Below are 24,701 nucleotides of genomic sequence, written 5' to 3' on the forward strand. Positions count from 1 at the left end.
AAGGAGTATACAACCATCAAGTGTTTTACAAAATGAAAGGTTGATGGCTTCCGTCAAGGAGGTAGGCATGATATTATTCACCAAGTGTCGGACTTTTGGAGTCAAGCCCATAACAAACTTTTGGATAGCTTGTGCCTCGGGGGACACCAAGTGTGGGATAAGTGTTGACAACTCTTGGAATCGCCGAATGTAACCTTTGTAATCCGCTCCATTCATTTGAAGTTGCACGAACTCTAATGTTAAAGTTTGAAGCTCATAGGGAGGACAAAACCTTTCCTTCACCAAGACCTTGAATTGATCCCAAGGTATAGCATTGCCCGCCCCTATTTCCTTGTTCCACCACTTCAATGCATCACCCTTAAACATGCCGGTTGCATAAGTAACTTGATCATTATAAGTACAATGGCTCCTAGCAATCACTGCTTCAATCTCTTCAAGCCACCTTATGCAAGCCGTGTGACCCCCATCCCCATGAAACTCGGGGGCTCCACAACCCTTGAAATCCTTGAAAGAACACCCTTGACGATACACTCCATGTTGGTTGTACATGGGAATGTAGTTGTCTTGCATCACCGGTGCCTCTTCTTCTTCCGTTACAATCGGTTGAGCACCCTCATTGTTACCATTTACTTGAGCTTCCACATTGTGAGGCACATTGGGTGGTGCCCCATTGTTTCCTTCAAGAGTTGCCGTAACTTGGGCAACTATGGTTGGCATAATGTTAGTGACCGCTTGGGCAATCACTTCCGCCAAGTTTGGCATGGGGGCTTCACCATGACCCCTACCTCTACCTCGGCCTCCACCACGGCCTCTACTTCCCCGGCCTCTTCCACGGCCTCTTTGTGCTTCCGGTTGAGCTTCTGGTTGTGGTTCTTGAGAGTTAGCCCTATAGTTAGCTCCGGCTCTCCTTGGCCTCACCATTTCTATAAAACAAGTAACACGTTGACCCGATTGTTAGTCTCGAAATGCTCACATGTTAGTCCCACAAGTAGATAATACTCTCAAGTCGACATATCACACATACATCAGATCGTTACGCTAAAGTAAAAGTACTAATGTTCTAGGGGAAATCGTTATGTATCATGCCATCATACCACGTTCACAATAATTGTCCATCGTCAACCACATACTCATGTTCAATTACATAATACAACCAAGCAACTAAACAAGCGGTTCAAAGTATAGTCCAAATCCGATATACTCTCTAGTTATCGTTCGGGTTTATATACAGGGTGTACCAGCGGCTAACCCTCAACCCAACAACTCCCATCAAGTATTTCGGTTCCTTATTATACTCCAAACCAAATGTGTGCAATCCGTGACGTCATTAACTTGTTATAATACCGGGTAACCATAAAATAGTTGATCAGGCTCTTTTAGGGTTGCCACGATATTATATCATGTTAATGCCATAACTTCATCTTGCCCTAAATCATCAAACAATATCAATTCAAGCCAACAATATGAACATGACCTCAAGTAACCACATTGACCTCATGTACTTGACCATCGCACAACAACACATTGATCACGTCAACCAATTGCACTCATGTTATAACATATAATGAACCTTCCTACGAAACCCAAACGTACACTTATAATGCTCATATAGTTCACGTTGTATACAAGATTCCTAATCATGAATGCTATATGAAGAGTTTTACTTAAGCCGTAGTCTAGGTCAATCCGCCTAATTCTCTACGACCATGCGTGGGCCACCATTCTGTAACAGCCCGAGCTAGGCTCGAAATGCACCGAAAAGCATGACACAAGATGGAATTATCGTAGAACGAGACTATATGAAAAATAAAAGGATTCCGTGAACCCAACATTTAGTTTACAAGTTACAAAAGCACAAGGAGCATACAACCATCAAGTGTTTTACAAAATGATATCAAAAGATGGCTCATGATCCTAAGCGAGTCCATCAATGGATAACGAATCACAGATCCATGGTCATAGTCCAACTTCTAGCAATGCCAATCAAGCTCTTGGGTTATCTTGGTTACCTGAAAAGTGTACTAAACAATGTCAACACTAGGTTGGTGAGTTCGTAGGAAAGAAAGAACAAGAACACGTACCAATGTCATCCATCACATAAACAATCATAAAGAACAAAAATTTAGACATCCATTAAGTATCTAATATGACAAATGATCTCACACTTGCACACAATGTCTCTCAATTGTCCTCATGTCATCCATAATCGTCATCAAGTACGTATCGTACCCGTATAATGTCATCAAGCACTAAAAGTGCCCGTTTGTATTGTCATCATACCCCTCATTTCATTCATTTCACGTAAATTGATCATCCATGGCCATCATTGTCCACACATAACCAAATACCATGTGTATATACTTCCTATGATACTACCTTTGAAAGGCCTTTAATGCTTATATATAGGGTCATCCGCAGCCTTCCCACCACATCTCCAACCTTTCAAAGGCATTATAATCCTCCATATATACCCAACTATCCTAAAACAACTCATCATACATGCACAAGTAATCATACAACAAATCACATAATTGCACATCATCAAAACCTTCACGCAACATGTAATTCACAATTTGTCATCATGGACAAAGTACACTTTTCAGCCCAACTCTTAAAGAGTAAAGGAAGCTACGAAAACTCACCTTGGCTCAAGCAATTACAAGTATAAGTCAGGCTATAAACGTCCAACGACCGCCAAATGTCCACAACCTATCAATATATACATTACAATACAAGTTAAGAGTCTCACTTTGTTCTACTTATGACTCCCAACCATGAATGACTCAAGAGACTCGAACAAGAAACCAATGGACCCGAAAGAATGTGTACAAGAAGGTATGGGTCGACTCAAATACCATGGACAGTCAACAAGCTCAAAGGATTCTTTGTAGACTACTTTCAGTTTTTCCCATGTCTACTTCCAGTTTTGTAGACCAATTTCGGTACACAAGATGACCAATTGAGACAAAACTTAATTCTTAGAAAATGTAGAGCTCAAAGACCTTTTCAGAAATATAGGGTTTAACTCTTGAAGATCTCTAACGAACGAGTTACGGTGTTTCCAAAAACAGACCTGCACACTTTCGACTAGTTGAAACCTAGTAACCAAACACACCCAAATTCGTCCCAATATATTTTGACCTCAAATTCAACTAGGAACTTCTTTCAAACTCATTTTTAGACATAAATGAAAATAACCCACATCACAATTTCGTTCTATAGCACCAATTTTGTGTTCAATTTGTTTTTGACCTGTTTTGACTTTTGACAAAACCCTAATTGACCTAAAATCGGATCTTGGAAAGCTTGGACTCGTTTTTGCAGCTTTTATGAACATATTTAGATACAAAACACTTCAAAACTTGATTCAAAACATCAATTTTTAGCTTAGATTCGAAATTGACCTAATTTACCCACTTTGTAACCCTAATTTTTGATCCACTTCGATTTTGACTTGCAATTTGACTCAAGATCACTTGGGTTTGACTAAAAACATGTTAATAAACATAAAATGATTGATTTGAGTGAAATGTAACTTACTAAAACCCCTTCCAAGTTGTTGGCCCGAAATTTGAGTTAGATTGGTAGAATTCTTGCACTTTGACTTTTCAAAATTTTGATATGTTGCTAAGATGATGATAAGGATGATTATTCCTATGTAAATCTAGCTTGAAACAACCATTAATAGCCCAAGAATTTAGAGAGAGAGATGTGTATATGTGTGTGTGTTCTTGGAGAGGTTTAGAGAGAAAGATAAGATGATATGAATGAATGGATAAGAAAGTGTAAGCGATTGGGTAGATGAGGCATAAGTAAAAATGGTAAATGCTACACTATTACCCTAAGTAAAAACTCTCTTTGTCTCCAGTAGTCTATTTTTGATTTCCAGCAACTTTAGATTATTACTCTGGGAAGTAGTCTTATTTTGTCTAATTCTCATTTTTGCCACTTTAGACTATTACTCTGCTAAGTAGTCTTATTCTGTCTAATTCTCATTTTTGCCACTTTAGACTATTACTCTGCGAAGTAGTCTTATTCTGTCTAATTTTCATTTTTGCCACTTTTAGACTATTACTCTGGGAAGTAGTCTTATTCTAAGTGTCATAAAAAAAAATGTAAGAACCGACTAGTACTAACAAAAGACCCCGACTAGCACATAAGTCCCAAATTGAACGATGAATTGATCTATATGAACACATTGCACTTAATTGAGCTCCAAATTGTTCTCAATATATAATTAACTAAATAATTAGTCAAAATGTACATGAAGTCAAAGAGTCAAGAATCACAATTGTTACAAGGTTGGTGGTTTATTTATATATGCGTGTCCATACTCTCATTGGACGATCAAAATATCGTGCTGCAGGTTTGGGGACCACAAGTACGATGAAGGCACGTTCTAATTTTCCTTTGATCATCCAACAAAATTCTTATACGTGGCTTATTTGGACATTCCTTTGAATCATTCTTCATAAAGGTTTCGCCTATAAAAGCTACAATCCCTTAAGCTTTCGCCTATAAAAGCTACAATCCTTGAAGGCATATGTGTGACATTCCTTTGAATCATTCTTCATAAAGGTTCTCTCTGCTCTTACACACAGCGTAGCCTGTGAGAAGACAGCTTGGGCTGCTTCTTTTGAGCAAGAACTTATTGATTGTTGTTTGTCATTTCAAAGGGTTGTTTAGATATTGAAGGTTATCTTGTTTCCGCAACAACCCTGTAATTCTTTGTATAGATTATTTCTTAATAAAGGATTACATTTGAAAAACGTAATCTGTGTCTAAGAATGTTTATTTCTGCTTTACTGTTTTATTGATTCCTACTTTCTATATTATGTTATATATATATATATATATATATATCCGAATCTCTAAGACTATTTTCTTAAAGTCTAGGTAAGGAAAAACGAAAAGTTGTATTCACCCCCGTCTACAACTATTTGTGTACATTATACCTTGGTCTTTTATTACACCTCCGGGACTATACAGTTTGCCGTAGTCTTTCCATAAGACACATACAATAATTTTCATGTTATAGAATTTTTTGAAGTCATTAGTACTCATAATGTGATGTTATTATGAAACATAGTTAAGAATTAAAAATATAAAGTTACTTGCGATCATGTACTTAACATTCAAGTATATGTATTTGATCATGATACGGACCCATAACACGAATAAGTTTATTTTCAATTGCATGTCATATGATAATTAGATAACAATTATGATTGTTTTCATATTCTTCGTTAACAATTACGACTTTTGATTTGAGTGATAATTGTAATTTTAAAAAATTAAATATAAATACTTTTCATTACTTTTTTTTTTAAAAAAACTCTTCTCAAATTGATGGTTAAAAATAAATATAAATTAAGCATTCAAGGTTAAAAAGTGTAAATTATTGATGAAAAACAAAAAAAGTGTAAAATAATGAGACTTTTTCTACAAATTAATATAAATACTAATATAATAATATATTTGGATAATAATTATTAGGAATTTTAATTTATAGTTAATCTAAATGGTGATATAAGCGATAGTCAATTTGATAAAATTGAGCGATTTGATTGGTTAATAAGTCATTAGTTCAACTGTCTTATAGTATATATTAAGATTAAGATATGAAGATGATTAAATTAGTAAATAAAAAAGAGAGGTATTTTTGATTTTTTAAAGGTCGAAAGTTTAAAAGAAAAAATGGTGATTTGTTTTATTAGATAGTATAGACAATATCGGATAGTAAATTAGTAATACAATCCTTTAAAGTTTAAATGAAAATAACTTCTTTAGTAAAAAAATATTTGGTAAAAATTAAGTTATCGTTAATAGAATTTTCCCATTATCATATTCTACATATTTTGTTTTGATCATGAAGCCTCTTGAATAATTTTCAGCTGTACAAACAATAATGCCACTACACCCTGCAAACATCAGAATCATTGCGTGCATCTCGACATTTACGTTTACGCACCGTAGTCGCCAGCACAAGAGCTTCGAGATGACGTTTGATTTTTTCTTTTAAATGCTAAAGATTTCTTCTATACAGGCGATTGACACACCAAACTTGTGAGATTGCTTACTTGACACGGAAATCATGTCTGATGAATAGTGTTAAATTTTGAGTGAACTTGTCTCGGTTCTTCGAATGTAGGCTTCTGGAAATGTCAGCCATTAGCTTGTCAAAACACAAGGAAAGTCGTTGATGCTGATCCGCTGGCTGCAATGTCACATATAGAGAACGAACTTCAGCTATAACAGAAATTTGTTAAACTCAGAAGCCGAGTTTCCAGACACAATTAATACTAGACGAGTAGACGTGGTAAACTGAATGAGTGACGGACTGATGGGTCCACACATGTTGGTTTGACCAACTTTAGTTTATACATAGAAGTTGCATAATTCACTTTCATGATGTCTTCCATATTTTGTTAGTAGCTAACTAAATCAAAGTCGACAACTATATACAATTATACATCATGCCCTTTTGTATGGAAGGTGATTCATCATATTCAATTATACATCATGCCCTTTTGTATGGAAGGTAACTCAGAAGTTATCCCATTAGAAAACTTAATGCATAGACAGAGAGTCAGAGATGAAGGCACAAACCTGTGACCCTAAATGAAGATGGCTTAATTAGCTGCTACCACCAATTCTGATTTGATAATTCATTGATGCTCTTGGTTACCATTTCCATTTGGTAGCGGTATCAAAGTGGACAGGTTAGGTAATTAGTCAAACCTGGTATGTTTTTGGACTGGTTGTTCAGATGGATTTGAAACACTTCTATTCTGGTGTTGTATAATGGTATATTGTTTCAATCAAAATTGATATTTCCTATTAAGATGATATAGGCTGTTTTATGCTTTAAAAGTACTCTTTGGGACTTTTAATTAATTAGTTGGATTTACCAGTTAGAGTTGAAAAGAAAAAAAATCTGTACCAAACCGGTACCTGTACCGGTACCGATGGGGATTCGATTTTGGTATCGGTTCTTGATTTGGAATGAGTTCGGTTTCAGTACTATTCGGTTCCATAAGGAGAAACCGAAAATGAATACAGACTTATATTCAAAGTACTACTTGAAGTTACCGCCTTTAAAGTTTAGATTTGCATGCTACTCTTAAATCTGCATAAGTTTTATTCAAAGTCCGAAAAATCAACTTTTTTTTGACACCTTCCTACGTTAATTATTATTGGTTTGGGCAAAGTTTAAATGAAAAATAAAGTTTCATTTTATTCTGTAAAATTTTATTCTGCCCTTCACTTTAGCTAGTCTACCTAAGTATGAACATGTCATTTTTGATATGATGAGTAGTTTGCTGACCTAGAAACTGACAACGGCTGTGTACACGTTTGGAGGGCGTCAACCGCTGACGAAGGGCACTCCTGAAATAATGGGTAAATCTAAGGTTGATCGAAGACTTATTCTTCATTTGCTGAAGGAGTAAATGTGAAATTCAGCTAGCTGGGTTGTTAGTTTTCAGATGAAACTTTTTTTTAATTTTATTGTCTAGTTGTCCTAACTCTGTTTGCTGCGATGACTATGTCGTCACATGATACATTGATATGTAGGTTTTGAAATTCCTTTTAGCTTTTATTACTTCCCCTTTAAATTACCAGTTTTTCCATCCGTGTTATTTTCAAATTCTATGCCATTGTTAGAAATGACTCCCATTTCATGTTTTTGTCATACATGATAGGTATAAACACTTTACCCTATAACGACTTTTACATCTTTCTGGCCGGAGGTTCTTATGGAAGTAGTCTCTCTACCTTTGGGTAGAGACAAGACTGTCTACAGCTTACCTCCCCATACCCCGCTCAGGGATTAGGTACAGTTGTTGTTGTTGTCGTTCATGGCAGATACACGTAATAGAAATTGTGATTCAGAAATTGTATATTATTTTCATCAGTATGAAAATAAAATCAACTTAAAGTCTAGGAGGATACATCATTTCATGTTTGGTATGAAGGAAAGATGGATGGAATGGAAAGACTTGTCACATTCCTTTCACGAAGGGAAGTGATAAAGCTACAACATGTTTTAGCCATCTATAACAATGTCCACTTTTATACAGTTGGACAATGTATAATAAAACATGTACATTTGTTGTAGATTATTAATAATTGTTGTAGATTTATCACTTCCTTTTCACAAAAGTGTTTGTTAAGTGTACCATTAAGTGTTAAATGTGTAGCGCATTGGATCATAAAACATATACATTTGTTGTAGATTATTAATAATTGTTGTAGATTTATCACTTCCTTTTCACAAAAGTGTTTGTTAAGTGTACCATTAAGTTAAATGTGTAGCGCATTGGATCAACTTGTGTTCTCCCTTCTCTTATCTATACTTTTATACTATGAGTATATTATAAAATGAATAACATTTAATTTTTGAAAGCGTTGAAAGTATATAATATTTTCATACACTATCATCTTAACATTAATAATTAAATTATACAATCAACTCATTATCTTTAAAAATATCTCCATTAACCATTTACATCAATTATCAACACGAAATCGCCACGCCACCACCACCAACCGTTTTTGCCACGATCACCGCCACATTTGCGCGGGTATCGTGCTTAACAGTTTACACCTTTTAAGAGCAAGAGACTCATAGCAGGAGACTCATACTTGCTCTTTGCTTTCGTCCATCTTTCTTCTATTCTTCTCTTTCTCTTCCCTTAATATATGGACTTGATCTAACCAAAGGTCAACAATAGTAATATCCATGTCTCATTCCTCCACGGAATATGTGACCAAAACGAATAAATTAAATGCTTATGGACTTTGCATAATCATAAAAAGGGTTTTCATCATTTAAAACTAAAATTTTCGTGAATGTTAAAAAAATTGACAAAAACACATTGTAATCTGAATTTAATATAATGTATTTTTATTTTTATTTTTTAGAAAATACATTGTGTTAAGTTCATATCATAGTGTGTTTGAACAATTTTATAATTTTCACATTCTATGAAAGACACACTGTGACTTAAAACTTAACACAATATGTTTTCAGATTACACAATAAAAGCAATAATTTAAAAACACATTGTGTTTTTGGAAAATACAATTAAAACACTATTTATTAGATTCAGATCACATTATATTTTGATCAGTTTTGGTTTTTACAGAAATTTTAGTTTTTAAATGAAAATTTCACATCATAAGAAATCGATACTGTGTAGTAAAAGTCTTTGCTACAAATTTCAATAGGCTTTAATCGTACAGTACTTACCATTTCATATCTACATTTCATATCTACATATGTAGATTCAAAATCAACTTAGAAGAGTTGACCACCAGCTGCTACTTTCTAGAAATAACCTGAGTTCGAATCTTGTCAGAGACAGAATTGAATTTAAGTGATTGATTAACCTTGACTGCTGGGGTTATGTGGGTACCAATTCGTTACCCTTTTTTTTTTTTAATGTAGATTCAATCTTACTAAACAGATTCAATATAATAATTCTAAATGTTATTGTGGTTTACATAACTTTAAAAGTACGGGTACATAGATTTATTAGAAACAGATATTAGGACATTGCCCGAATCTCCATGCCGCATAAAATAAGGCCGGACAAAGTTCCTTCATAAGTTATCATCTTCAAATGAACAGGAACAAAATCATCTCGCAGTCTCAAAGTTGAATTGAATTTCCAAACAATAACCTCCATCCATCCATCTTCCCTCTTTTCTGGAACATAATCATGTAAATTCCAATAGCTTGGGCATATGAAATAAACGACTCCAGCTTCTTTGTCCCTCCAGTTGTATAGATCTCGTACTATCAGCGGGCAATGGAGCCCAAAGCACTTTTCGGAAAACTTGAACACGAGATAACATACATATTCTGTATTAGGTTGTAGTATTTGACTTTTAATCCTGCACTTGATACGGAGTACTTGTTGTGGCAGCAGCTCCACCACCTCTTGAAATCTGGATGTATATATCATATATATTTGTGAGTTTAAATAAACATTACATTGGATATACATGTAACTTTTTTAAGATCCAGGAGACCGAAAATCTAAATCCAAGAGGTTAAGCTAATTTTGGTCATTTCTTTGGTGTTCTGTTAGACAACATACATGAATATTAAAAGTTCAGATAACATACATTTGCTTTAACAAATGACAAATTCAAAAATTATCCGAGTCAATCAAGCTAAATAACTCAATTTACAGGTTTACATGGATAACAGTTCATATTAAACGAATTACCATGATAAAATTAGTTCAAAGGGCAAACCTGGATCGGGCAGAGGCTTTCAAATGAATAAGCTTCAGTATTGTATAGTTGTACAGAATCTCCTTCGCCGATAGCATAAGATGCTTCTTGTCATTCACTTTGCTTAGTAACATTGACTGTTCATCCAAGGGTCAAAATAATTTATTACCAAAACCATAAGGAATATACATAAAATTTAATCATATCAATCAAATTCAAAGTAGATAGAAATTTGAAAAAAAAAAGGACCTCTTCACAGTCGTCATAGTTTTCAGATGGCTTATGCAATTCTTCATACTCAGTTGCAACCCTGCATGTATGATATATCAACAAAGAATTTATTTAAGGCCAATGGAACCAAAACATCTGAAAGATGAAATTTTAGTCATTTGCACTATTGATGTGTCTCCAGTCTCAATGCACAAAGTATATAAGAATGGGATTTCAAGTGATGATAATGACACGACCTGACTTGATAACAGACAGAAAGGAAGCACATATAAATTTTCAAATAAAATTAAATCCCTCTAATATATGGGGTTCTTATCATTACTCCTGCCCAGATATATATCTTTTATTTAAGTAATTGTTTCAAGCTATCTCTTTCAGGGATTCTATGTTTCAAGTGTCTTTGGCGGGATCATACTAAAACCACAACATTGGGCAAAAAAAGATTCCACCACTGCTGTCTGCAACTGGCTGCACATCTTCTATCAAAATTTACATGTAAAACCTTTATTTACTGAACAAAAAGGCTCACTTTGGTTAACATCTTCATATCCAATCTCAAAAAAAAGCCCTTTGAGGCTTTGACAGACTTATATCTCTACCACCATTACAAGTACTTTGATGCACAAGATAAATAAAATCTGTTTTGGCATCAATTTGCTGAGTTTCATGCCCTTACTCTTTTTTACCATCTCCACGATGCATGGTCATCATCCATTTGATAAGATGCTTCTGAATCTCGACATATTAAGCATCAAATCTCCATGTTTGTGGAAATTTTCTGGAGCATTTAAAAAATTCTTATCGATCATCAATACCCTTTCGGTAAAATTGTTCCATAAATCCTTCGAGATGTTGATCTGGTCTTCTACATGTTACTTTCAGAAGGTATGATACACCAAATAATATATTTGAAGTTTTAAACCCACTAATCTTACCAAGAATATAACAATTACAACCATAAACCTTAGTTATACCGGAGTATTACTGTTACTACACTTTATCATCAAGTGTTTATCAAGTGTTTACTGTCCTAATAAACCTCTAATACCAAGGGTGCATTTGGTGTGTAGTTGAGCTTTACTATGGTTATGGATTTGTTGAAGGCAAGGGTTCGATCCTCACCCCATGCGAAGGCAAGGGTAGAGGTAAGGCTGCCTACATCTCAACCTCCCCCATACACCGTTGAGGTATTGGGACCCAAAACCTGTGGAAGATGGCTATGGGTGTTATTAATATTTTTTTTAATTTGTTGAAGCAAAAGTTGAATGAAACTCGAACCCATCCCTATAGGATTAAAATCCTCTTGTTGCTTATAATTTTACTAGTAAAGTTGGTAATCTTGACCTTTAGATTAAAATCAAGGGTCAAGATTCAAAGATGATTTTTGAAACTTGACCATTTATTTTAATCCAAGGGTCAAGACACTTCCAGCTTTACTAATAAAGTTGAAAACAACTTTAGATAATCCTTATTCATCCCTTTAACGGGGTTGAAAATTCATAAATTTTATAGGTTTCTTTCCCATTAATAATCCCAATTTCAACAATCCAAACAATACCTACCAACCAAACAATAGCATGGGGGTCTTATATATAATCTCACATCAAGTTTATCATAAGTAAATTCCAAATACATGTATATGTGGATTTATGAGAAACATACAAGGAAAATTGAGGGTCTAAAAAAAGGAAAATTAATGACGTAATGAAGTTAGATCAAAAGGCATACCTGTATTGCGCTAATGGTTCTAAGTTAAAAGGTCCCTTGTCAAAAGAGTCGGTAAAAGCCTCCTTTGCAGAACCCAAATAATCTTTCTCTGTGTTCACTATACTTAGCATATGATCTTTTTTTGTGTTCACCTCACTTAGCATATGATCTTTCTTTTCATTTATTTTGCTAAGCAAGTACCACCACTGTTGGTTGATCAACACAACAAATATAGTTAATATATTTCATTCTAGCAATACAAAAGAAAACTAACAAAGAGGAGATATCAGTTAGTGTATCTAGTCTACCACTCCCATCATTTTTTTCGATCTGTTAAAACTAATTAAGGAGTACATGGTAATTGTTGGACCTTATATCCCTTTCTGTTTGATTTCCAGATTTGCTTCAAGTTATCTATGTTATTAAAACTCGCATTTACTTCATGTAACTCCGTCTTCTGGATTTCCACATGTTTCAATACCTGCACAAAATTTGGGACTTTCTCAATTATATGAACACGATAATGTTGCCCATACATTTGGCTCAGCTTTGAAATAAACTAAAGTGAAAATAAACAATACTTCAAAGCTTGCATTTTCGGTTGCTTCGATTCCCTTTAACTTCTCATCTATGTTTTCATGTATGGCCTGCAAAATGATTAAGAACCAATTTATAAATTTGTAATGTCGATCATGATAATTTTTCTATTATTCCCCTCTTATCTTAAATTTAAACAAAAGAAATTTAGTATAAAATCCAAAGAGTTTTTCCAAACTTGCATTGTCAATGGCTTGAAACTCAATTCCTTGGACATAGATGGTGTTACTTCCACAATAGCATCGTGAAAAACCTTCTAGTAGAACCTCGAAATCATTGTCATCCCTACAATACAAGAACTGGCATAATTCAATCATCATCCAGTCATCATCTCTCCATGTTCCAAAATATGCATGTAAGGTTTCCTTCCCTTTTTTGTACTTCAAATTCACATACATCCGTTTAGCTCGAGATCTTGTTAAACTACAAAATCTGAAGATGAGATGAACCTTGTAATTGACACCTGGAGATAAAAACTGAGGTTTTATCCTGATTTGAATCATTAAATTCGAAATGTCTTGTATCTCCGCTACTTTTGGGAACCTGCAGATGATTTAGACATTGATGTCAAAATTAGTCATTTAAAATCTAATTACCATATGTAGATGAAACAGATTATGTTTTTAAAAAGGAGCCCAAATTAACATTTAAAATCTAATTACCATTAAATTAATACTTCGGACTCATATTAATATGGGTCATCTCTATGAACTTTTCGTATTATAATAATATTAATATAACAATTAAGAAGGTAGTATGGCTGGAAATATTGCTTTGAATAGTTTTATTTTTTAGAGTACCTAGCAGTTTCAAATTTGTCAGCCAATAATCAAACACACAGACCACAAGAGAGATTAACCTTGATTGTGGAACAGTTCGCCATTTACGTGACCACCGCCTTTGGTACCAAAATTTTCTTGCTGATATCATTTCATTTCTTTCTCCATTCTCACCCAGTGAAAACCACTGGTATACATCACAGTCAAATCATAATTAGGCTTAAAAAATAATAGAAACCAATTTTCATTTGCACGAAAAGTCAAAAATGTATGCAAAGATCCTCCATTTTAAGATATTATAATTTTTTGCGATTTCAGAATACTTGGGATGCTTTTTTTTTAATTGTATTAAATCAAGAGCAAAACATGCATGAAAACCAAATACAATATAGCTGAGCTAAAAGATAATTACCACATTGTTCTCTTGAATGAGCATTCCATTATTGAACATGTCATAGAGCTCCTTGTTGTTTTTGTCAGAGTAGTTACTCGAGACATTTGACATTTGAAGTATTTCTTTGTAATCTTTAGGCAGTTTGGTCTTCCATATTTCAACATCCTCCTATTATAGAATAAACATGTACCTAATAAATTCTATTTATTTTTTATTTATATTCATATGTGAGAACATCACATTGTCAAAAAAATAGAATTTAGAATTAGAAAATACAGTGTATACAATAATGGTTCTACTCTTCATTTTGATTTTAGAAATGTGATTCACCTAAAACATTTTCTTTAACCCTTGTGCCTTATTGTGGGTAGTTTCAGAGTGGATTTTTTAAAAATAAAATGATTGAATTTGTCTGAAATTGCTTAGTTGGCTTCGAAACATAAACATTTCCTTTGAAGAAACAATCAATATCTTCAACAAATAGTTATTTTGTGCAAGTGATTTACTATTTTTTTAATAAGTAAATATTTTTAGAGTAAAAATTGATAGTTCTTTGCTTTACAAAAATATACCTGGAATTCCAATGTCTTCTCAAGTTCCACTACCACCTCCAATGCCTTTGGCCGCCTTTCAAGATCATCATTCAAGCATTTGTATGCAATCAGCTGAAATGTAGTCAATGATTTAGGTACAATTTGTTCCTTTATACCTTCAAACACCATCTCATCAAGTTTTCCTTCATCATAGCGACTTTTAGCCAAAGGGCCTAAAGATTGAGAGTGGTCCTCACATTTCTCTGGCCATGCCAATCTCCCACACAAAATCTCAAGTAAAACCACACCCAATGAATATATATCCGAAGGGGGAAATACGATATTCATCATCTCCTGTGGGTCCAGGTAACCCAATAGTTCATTACCGTCATTGATGGCATCATCGATTTCCTTACTCTTACTCTGTGGATACATATAGGCCATGTCGAAATTTGAAATTTTTGCGTTCCAGTCACCATCTATTAGAATGTTAGCACTTCTGATTCTCCCATGTATCACTGTCTCGCCTGTTTCAGCTTTACCTTGCTGTAGAATCTCCAATCCTCTTGCAACATGGATGCATATCTTTAGGCGTTTAATCCATGTAAAACTAGCATCATTTAAATACTTATCAAGACTCCCTTTAGACATATTCTCATAAACAACAATTCTCTCATCTTTATCTTCACAATAGCCCACGACATCAATGATATTCTTGTGCTTAAACTTGAAAAGAATATCTAGCTCGGACAAAAATTGATGGTCTCTTTGATCAAACTTGGTATCCCACCGCTTTACAACAACAGCTGTATGTCCATCACTGTTAGAATGTGAAACTTGCCCCTTGTATGACTTCCAGTATCTTCCACTTCCCACACAATTCTTATCGTCAAAGTTTTGTGTTGCCAATTTGATGTCTTCAACTGATATTTTGAGATTGTCTTTGTGGTTTTCCTGTGAATCATCATTTCTTCAGTAAATGTAGTTCCTAATTTTAATATTCCATTCTATTACCATATAAAGTTAACATTCAGATTACATAATTTATAATTCTCCAATGTTTATTCTTATTTTCTCTACTCAATTTGTATTCAACAATATATAAATTATGTTTGTCTAAACACAAAACTTATTAGATAATAGGCCGTCCAATGGGCGGGACTGAACCGTTCTACAATTTCTGTATTAAGATAAATTTTCTGATTTTATAGTGACTTTATATTTATCAAACTTAAAAATAATGATTATAATCAAGTGCAAGCATACATCATTAAATTTTGAGAACCTTGTAAAACAACTTTCTCTCTTTAATTTGTTACATCTAATTTTTCTCGTTTGATTATAAATCAATATATTTGACAATTGACAGATGTTCTTATCACTGAAAATGAAAGAATGGTAAGATCAGTGTGATCGCATGTTCTTATAACTACAAATTTCTTAAAGAAAAAGGCAACCAGCTAGTTGCTAGATGGCACCATGAAAATATATATAGGACTATGTTGTGGCATTAAATCTATTCTTAAGTTCGAAATTAAAGATACTATGAACGTCAAATCCATAATTTATGAATCGAAAGTATATAGTCTAACGTTCGACATAGGTTATATTAGCTGGTTTTTGGGAGTTTAATCTTTAGGTAAATCATAATTTTTTTCTAATTACTATATTGATATAGAGAAATGAGATATGGATAAATTTATCATATGTAACATGTTAAATATGAACCTAGCTTTCTGTTTGTTCCATGGAATCCAATCCTGATTGGGAACATAAATTCAACATTTTGTTTAGAACGGTAGTGGGGATCAAAAATAGAAGAAAAGAAGAGAGGAATATTTTGTAAACAATGACTTACTTCATAGAATAATGCCTTTTCAAGTTCAGTGATGACAATTTCCATTGTTGGGCACCTTGATTGAGCTTCTTCCACACATTGATATGCTATTTTTGAAAATGTGTCCAAAGAATCTTGATTGAGTCCTCGGTTTATCATCAAGATATTTCCATAAGCTTGCTTTATGTTTGGATCAACCATTTCCTTTAATCTTCCCTCGCTAAAGAGACGTCGTGCAACGGATGGAATCCCCTTGTCATTGTCGACATAGAAAAACTCATCATATGCAAGCCTCCCACACATTATTTCAAATAATACTATTCCAAGAGAGTATATATCAGATTCTTTCTTCAACTTACCCGTCTTCATATATTCTGGATCCATATACACTTCTGTGCCAGCTAAATTATTAGTCTTAAGGGTGCTACCTATTTGATTCAGAGGGTGTAGTTTAGACAACCCGAAGTCAGCAATCTTCGCATTCCAATTGTTGTCCAATAGAATGTTCGCACTCTTTATATCTCGATGTACAATGGTTGGCTTGTCCTTAGTGTTGGTATGAAGATAATCCAATCCATGGGCAATATCAAGGCATATATGTATGCGTTGAGCCCATGTTAGATTGATGTAGTTAGTTGTGCTTCCCAAATAATCATCAAGGCTTCCATTGGAAACAAGCTCATAAATAAGGATCATATGACGATCTTCGTCACAAAAACCAAGAAGAGAGACAATGTTCTGATGCTTACAATTAGTAAGCATTTCAATTTCTGCAAAGAATCCTTGCTTTCCTTGTGTGCCTAGGATGCATTTAATAGCTACAATGCTACGCCTTTTTGGCCATACATCTCTATTTTTCTCTTCTCTATTCAAGGAATTTTTAATATCATAATGATCAAGTTCTCCTCGGTACACCATACCATATCCACCCGAGCCAATAAGATTTGTTTCTGCAAAATTCCTAGTCGCCAACTTTATTTCACTAAGTGGGATTCTTAGGTGTTCCAAGTTTTTCCCCTGCAACATTATTTGTTAAGAAATAATCTTCGTGCATCAATTTAACCATGATCTAAAGGTCAAGATCTTATCTTATTTGTTTTAATTTAATGTTTGGAACATATTGTTTTATTTGTTTTACCTAAAACCTATATATATATAATTCAATATTAAGTTTATATATCCATACCTGTGATTTGTTCATCATATTGCAAGATTAATTCAAACAATTGAGAAGCTAAACGGATTCCGCGAAGTAACCGCAAAACACGAAAGATAGAACCACCACCGCCGTGTAAGTGAACCACCACCACCACCGTGGCCATAGAAGACGGTAGAAGGTGTTTCTGTTTGAACCAGTCACCACCACCACCGTCGCCAGAAATCGAACATTGTTGATTTCTAACCAAGAACGCGAAGCAGAATTTGATTATGTTTAAACCTTCTTCTATGGCGACGGTGAAGATGAAAGAAGAAAAAGAATTGGGGATCCATTTTGCCCTAATTATTTTTTTTGGCAATCTGGTAACCGCTCTAGAACAAAGACAAAGGGAGAGGAACCTCTTTTTTTTTTTTTTTTCTCGTTGGTTCGAAAGTAAACAGAAAAAAGGAAGGAAGAAGATAACACAACACCCCAACACCAGTAGGGTGTGTTGATGAAGAGAAAAAAACAAACAACACTCCATCCTTCTTATTTTACTTGGCCTATTTTTTTTTTTCCCCCGATTGACCATATATATCTTTGTGTTAATATATTAATCGATAAAAGTTATGTCAATAAAAAAATACTTAAAACTCAATCAATTCATATATATTATATCAAATTTTATATAACACAAACATAAATATTTACTGTCAATGATGAAAGCAAGAGACTCAAAAATTTAAATATAAACACTTAATATGGGACAGAAGGAGTATTATTTTGTTTTCGTGATGTGGATGACGAGTGACGACAACAAAGAAAGTTTAAGACACAAAATATTTGAATAGTAAGTTTTTTTTAATTTAACTTTTACAACAACTTTGCGGTGATCACATACGAAACATGCAAGAAAAACAAAAAAAAAAAAAAAGACACTGGTGGGAATCAGATTCCGGCGCCGGTGACATCATTAGAAAAATAAAAAAAGACACCGGTGAGTTTTTGTTTGTATGGATTTGTGTTTCTAGGATGTGTGGGTTTTTTGTGTGTGTGTGTGGAAGGGTAAGTTTGAAACTTTAGAAATGAAGTGGGGTATTTTGGGAACAAAAAATTATGCTGAATTTCTTAAACTCAATCCTCTATATATGGGATTATAGATAAATATAATTTTAGTATTACTTTTAAAGTTTTAAGATTGCATAAATTTAAAGGAATTTTTTTTTTAATTAAAAATTTGTTATAAAAGAAAACTTATATTACGATTAGTTTTTTTTTTAAGTTCTAATTGATTGGGATTGTAAAAAAATTTTGTTTTACAAGAAAAAATTCTTTCGATTATTAATATATTAATATTGAAGTAAGAAATTTAACCCGCGTGGTTCACAAAGTAAAAGGTTCACTAAGTAAGAAAAAACCTATCGTTTTTACGAAACCTAGTGTTTACTGAAACCTTGATGTTTTAAAGTAAGTAAAAATCTAGTTTTTCAAAAATAAGTAAGAAAAATGTTAGCATTTCAAATTGACTAAGTATGTGCAAACTCTAGAAATTTCAATCAAAGAGATATTAAATGTTTCGTGGTACATAAGAAAGATCAATCTTGATCAAAGTAAAAGAAACCTTTGTGTTTCATGATATGTTAGATCGAGCCCTTTGTGGTTCATAGCAAGGAACAAACCTGCATGGTGCATCAAAGACCATATTTTTTGGTCAAAACAAGTTAAGCCTTAATTAGAGACTTGTTAAGAGTGCGATTGTTGATTAGCAAGTTGGTCAACGTTCGTACTAGGTTGCAAGTAGCCCATAAAGCAAGTGAATTGGGTAGCAAGTAGCCCAAACAATAAGGATTTTGATCATTAATAAGATCATGAACAAGGAGTTAGTATAAACTTTGATTCTAAGCAAGCAAGTAAGACCTTAGTGGCAAATAAGACTTTCTATACAATCAAAACCTTAGTAGCAAGTACGACCATCGTAGCAAAGCAAGAAATAAAGACCTTCATGACAGAGAAAGAAAAAAAGACTTGTGTGTTGCAAGAAATAAAATATGTATGACACAAGCAAGAAAAAACAAGTAATCAACCAGCATGACAACAAAAATGGAATGTTCAAAGTGAAAAGACAAGAAGAAAGACACACAAGAAGAGTTTTATCTCAATGGATGATGAAGAAGAACCAACCTTGTTGTGAAAAGCAAGACGACGCAAGTTGACCCGTTTTAAACCAAGGTTTAGTTTAAGGGGAAGGGTTAAAAGTAAACCTTAACTTTGAGTTAAATATGTCAAGTTTGAAAATATGTTATTGTATGTATATGTGTCAAATGTAAGGATTGTCTATGTAAATGTTTTTATGTACGAAAATGTTTTATGAGAGATAGTTTTGTAAGTGTCATGGTACCTTTTAAAACAGTCACAACGGTTCAAAAACACAATTCAAAAACTATGTATCTCTATGTCATGTGTCAGTTTAGTGTGTGTGTGTTAGTGTGTGTTGGTGTCTGTATGATCAAAGGGTATAACATACCCAAGAGAGTCTCTAAGATTGTATGAACAACAATTACAAGTAGCAATACAATAGCAAGTTTATAAATCTAAGAGTTAAGTACTTTTTTCGTCCCTATGGTTTATCATTTTATCACTTTTCATCCCCGCCGTTAACTTTTGGCTAAAATCATCCCCGTGGTTTGCATTTCGTCCCTGCCGTTATAACTTTGCCGTTAACCCCCTCACATGCAAGTCACGTGAGGGGCATTTTCGTCTTTTCACCCATTTAAGTGCAAAAATCGTCCATGTGGTTTCTCATTTTTGCATTTTTCATCCTCTCTTTAAAAAAAAATTAAAAAAATAATGGTAACAACTTATCCAAACAAAACAAAAACTTATATATACATATATATATTAGAGAATCTACTCAATCACCTTCAAATGCAAACACGTATATACAATGTTTTAAATGCAGGTATATACCGGTCGGTGTTACCGGCAATACCGGTATGGGGGTGGTACTCCGATACAACTATTTCTGGCATTTTTGATATTTTACGGTAATACCGTTCTGGTGTTCTCATTTTTTATTTTTTTGAATTTTTTTAAAAATTTTTTTCTAATGTTTTAATACTATATTTTTTTAATTTTGAATTTTAAAACTTATACTTTATAATAAAGCACCTATTTGGTATTTTTTGAGTAAATAGTAATTATATTTTGACGATTGAGTTAAATTATAGTAAAATTTATAACATTTTTATAAATTAAATTAAATTAGTCGTACCGCTGGTGTTAAATTATATCTTCATATGTATGTATATATAGGTTTTTGATTTGATTTTGTTTTGGTTTTTGATTAAATTCTTGTTTGGAGGTTTGTTAAAGATAAGGATGAAAAATGCAAAAACGATAAACCATAAGGATGAATTTTGCACTTAAGATGGATGAAAAGACATAAATGCCCCTGGGTTAATTGATCAAGGACGAAATGCAAACCACGGGGATGATTTTAGCCAAAAGTTAACGGTGAGGACGAAAAGTGATAAAACGACAAACCACAGGGACGAAAAAAGTACTTAACTCTATATCTTAACTTGTGATTTGTTCATCAAATTCCAAGACTAATTCCAACAATGTATTTTCGAAAATATGTTTAATGAATTCAATCGTTGATATATTGATTATACATTTTCTATATTTAATCATTACCGTTGATTTTGATATATGTCGATCATTTGCTATTACCTTTTTTTTAGTAATGAGAGGTTAGCCCAAAAAACATGTTAATCAATTATTAACATATGAACACATTTTTTCTATCCTAATCTTTACCTTAGTTTAATTTGATATGTGTTCTTTATTGTTTTATCTTATCGTTAGACTAATCTTTTAGGCATGTTAAACATTTTTTTTTTTTCATTTTATTAACATGGCAAGATCGAACAAAAGAATAAAATAGTCATATAAATCTTTGATCCTTTTTCAGAAGTGTAATAAGCGGGCTAAATTGGTTATTTTGGACTAGCATGTTACCCGCGCAATGCGGCGGTGGTCGTGACAATGCCGTTGTAGTGGGGGGTCGAGTGTTGGTGGTGGAAACGGTGTTGAGTGGTGTGGATAATTGATGTAAATGGTTAATGAAAATATATTAAAGAATAAAGGATTGGTAGTGTAAATTAATCATTAATGTTATGGGGTAGTGTATGTTGAAATATTTTAAGGGGTGCTAAGTGAAAATATTACATATTTTCAACACTTTCATAAATAAAATGGGTTATTTCTTTTATAATATAGTATAGATAAGTTTGATATATTTTAGTATTTTTGAATTAGGATAAGTGTCTGGAAATGTAATGAACCATGCACAAATGTTTATTTTGTGTAATGAACTACTTGGATGTTTATTGTATGTAATGAACTTTCAAATCCAAGTTATTGGATGTATCCGACCAATAAAATACTTACAAGTGGCAGCTTATATGGTTGTCACATATACCCGGTTGCATCCAATAAATAGGATTTAAAAGTTCATTACATATAATAAACATCTAAGTAGTTCATTACATAACATAAACATTACTGCATAGTTCATTACATTCTAAGGTACTTATCCCTTTTGAATTTGATATACTCCTATATAAAAAAATAAAAATAAATAGAATTCGGGTCTGAATCTTTCTCTATCTCATCTCGGCACAAGACTAAAAGTAGTTTAATTACGTGTGTAGTATGTGCAAAATTATACAAAAGCTAGAAAGAATTAAATAACCTTCCAGCTATCGATCGAGGTAAGTTTATCTGGCGCGAGTTCCTTCAACAATGAGAATTATATTAGTAAAGTTATTATATGGATGAAAAGGTAGAAGTGAAAAATCAAAATATAGATATGCTTACAGGATTCTCATGTCTTAGCTGATGCTCCAAGGCTTTCTCAAGCTTTTTGACAAGTCGACTTGTATCTAAACGTTGTTCTCGCTGCTCCTTTAAACAGCGATACACTGTTTCTGAGAAGATGTGTAATGATTGTGAGTCCATTTGTTGTCGTAGATCAGGATCGATCAACTCATCCAATCTTGTCTCTTCGTAATGGCGTCTTGCCAGATCAGCAAAATACCATCTATTATCATTCTGAATCCTTGCTCTCTGCCCAAATAAGACTTCAAATAAAACCACCCCCAACGAGAAAACATCTGACTTCTGATTTATACCCCCTGTCTTCTCAAATGCTGGATCCATATACTCTAATGAACCTCCATATTTAATTATTCGTACAAGTGGATGACTTGGTTTACACACAACGGAGAATTCAAAACCAAATAATTTGGGTTCCCAATTATCATCTAATAATATTCTTGAACTTTTGATGTTACCATGTATCACACTCATACCCTCACGAAAACCATAATGAAAATAGTGTATTGCACGAGCAATACCAAGACATATCCGCAATCTTTGAATCCAAGTGAGGGTTTTGCTACTTAAATGTTTATCCAGGCTTCCATTTGCCTCATTCTGCATGACAATCACCGTAACTTCTTCGTCCAGCTTCCCACAATACCCAACAACAGAAATTATATTGTTATTCACTGACAACAAAGGGAAACATGCTTCAGGTAGTCTAAATACAGTTTCAGCCGTAAGAACGTACTTAAGCACATGTACCAGGACATTGATAAGCTCTACTTTTTCATCCTCTTCTGATTGCAATCGTTGCACTTCGTAAACCTTTGAAGTACTAGTTTCAGCTATCAGATTTTCAGCCGCAAAATCATTGGTGGCCAATTGTATGTCTTTGAATGTAAATTTTGGGGGGTCAGGCTTTTCAAAGGTGTCAGAAGACATGATATCTAATTTTTGTATATGTGATTTGAGAATGAGTGGGAGATCGAATATATTTAGTAAAAACTGAATTCCTATACCACACTACGCCGTACATATATAGTAGTTATAACAGGTTCCACTAAACTTGTTAATACACAAACTTGTTAAAGTCAAACACGAACACAACATGTTAACTATTAATTGTGTCATTTTTATTAAACACGAGCACAATACGTGTTAGAATATGATCATGTTAAATAAACACATGTCCGGAAAATGTTTAAGCGTATGGAATCACACGTATTGACACAAGTACACTATCTAATTAATTAATATGTTAATGTAATATATTAATTAATATGTTCACGAAATAATTAATAAACGTTCGTTAAAAGTTAAATATACGTTTGTTAATTAAATATTATGAAAAGATAAGGACTTAAATGAAAATTAGGAATTAGAGTTGTCTCAATTCCTAATTTCACATAATGGGGGCCGGTTTTTACAAGGCTTTTGTAAGCCTAAACTACAATTAACCCTATATAAAGGGTTAAGGGTTAAGGTTTTTTGAAAGACAATTGATAAGTAAAAACCCTAAAAACTCCTCTCTTTTCTCTCTTCTTTGGGTTCGGTCGACTACATCAAATAAAAGGGTTTTGGGTTTTGATTTTTCGACTATAGCAAAGGGATAAACATAAGGGGTTGTGATTTCGACTATAGCAAAGGGATAAACATAAGGGATTGTGAGTTCGTGATCGGGCATACATTCGTAGTGGTGTCAAGTGTGCGATCGTAGAGGAGTTTTACTTTAAACCCCAATAATAATAAATATTATTATTGATTCTTGGAGCTTTGCTAAAAGGTACACATTCACTTAACTTTGTTAACTTTATATTACATATTTATTTCTGTTATGTACTCGTGTTATTTGTATGTGACAAATTGATTGAATCCTAACAATACGAAAGTTAACAGATGCACCAGTTAAATCCAACTAAATCCTTAAGAAACTCGTTAATACGCATCTTATATATATAAGTTTTGACTTATATTTTTTTTTAAATTCCTTAACGATACAAAAGCTCTTACAAATCTTAACTAATAGATAACGATAATAATTTAAAGGCTACAAAAGTTTATAGATATCTTAACTAATACAAATAATATATTAAGTCATAATATCAACATGTCAAGATCAAACACAAAACGTGTTAAGAACATGTCATGTCGTGTCGTGTTAACAAGTTTCGTGTCAAAATTGACAACTCTACTAATATATATTAAGAGAATGCATCGTATATATATACTGAAATCCATATATCATGGTTACTCGTATTATTTACTTTAAAAAAAAATTCATAATCAAATGATTTGCAATTTGCTCCGGTTAAGGATTTTTTAAAGACAATTGATAAGTAAAAACCCTAAAAAT

The 24,701-nt window shown here is 33.3% G+C and overlaps 2 protein-coding genes across 2 annotated transcripts; both read right to left on the reverse strand.

The window, feature by feature from the left end:
• Positions 1 to 9,459: 9,459 nt before the first annotated feature.
• Positions 9,460 to 17,935, reverse strand: LOC122581197. The gene is made up of 12 exons (XM_043753367.1): positions 17,510 to 17,935; positions 16,345 to 17,340; positions 14,526 to 15,440; positions 13,972 to 14,121; positions 13,640 to 13,746; positions 12,963 to 13,323; positions 12,765 to 12,830; positions 12,554 to 12,664; positions 12,205 to 12,389; positions 10,495 to 10,555; positions 10,267 to 10,382; positions 9,460 to 9,954 (listed from the first exon to the last, which is right to left on the reverse strand). Exons 1-12 carry the CDS (start codon positions 17,525 to 17,527, stop codon positions 9,552 to 9,554), a joined length of 3,489 nt encoding a protein of 1,162 aa, XP_043609302.1. The 5' UTR covers positions 17,528 to 17,935; the 3' UTR covers positions 9,460 to 9,551.
• A 4,386-nt stretch (positions 17,936 to 22,321) lies between these two features.
• LOC122583405 (probable serine/threonine-protein kinase PBL28) lies at positions 22,322 to 23,290 on the reverse strand. The gene has a single exon (XM_043755810.1). The coding sequence runs from the start codon at positions 23,288 to 23,290 to the stop codon at positions 22,322 to 22,324; it is 969 nt and encodes a 322-aa protein (XP_043611745.1).
• Between the last annotated feature and the right edge of the window lie 1,411 nt (positions 23,291 to 24,701).

Source organism: Erigeron canadensis, chromosome 9, assembly GCF_010389155.1.
Source record: "Erigeron canadensis isolate Cc75 chromosome 9, C_canadensis_v1, whole genome shotgun sequence".
Lineage (NCBI taxonomy): Eukaryota > Viridiplantae > Streptophyta > Magnoliopsida > Asterales > Asteraceae > Erigeron > Erigeron canadensis.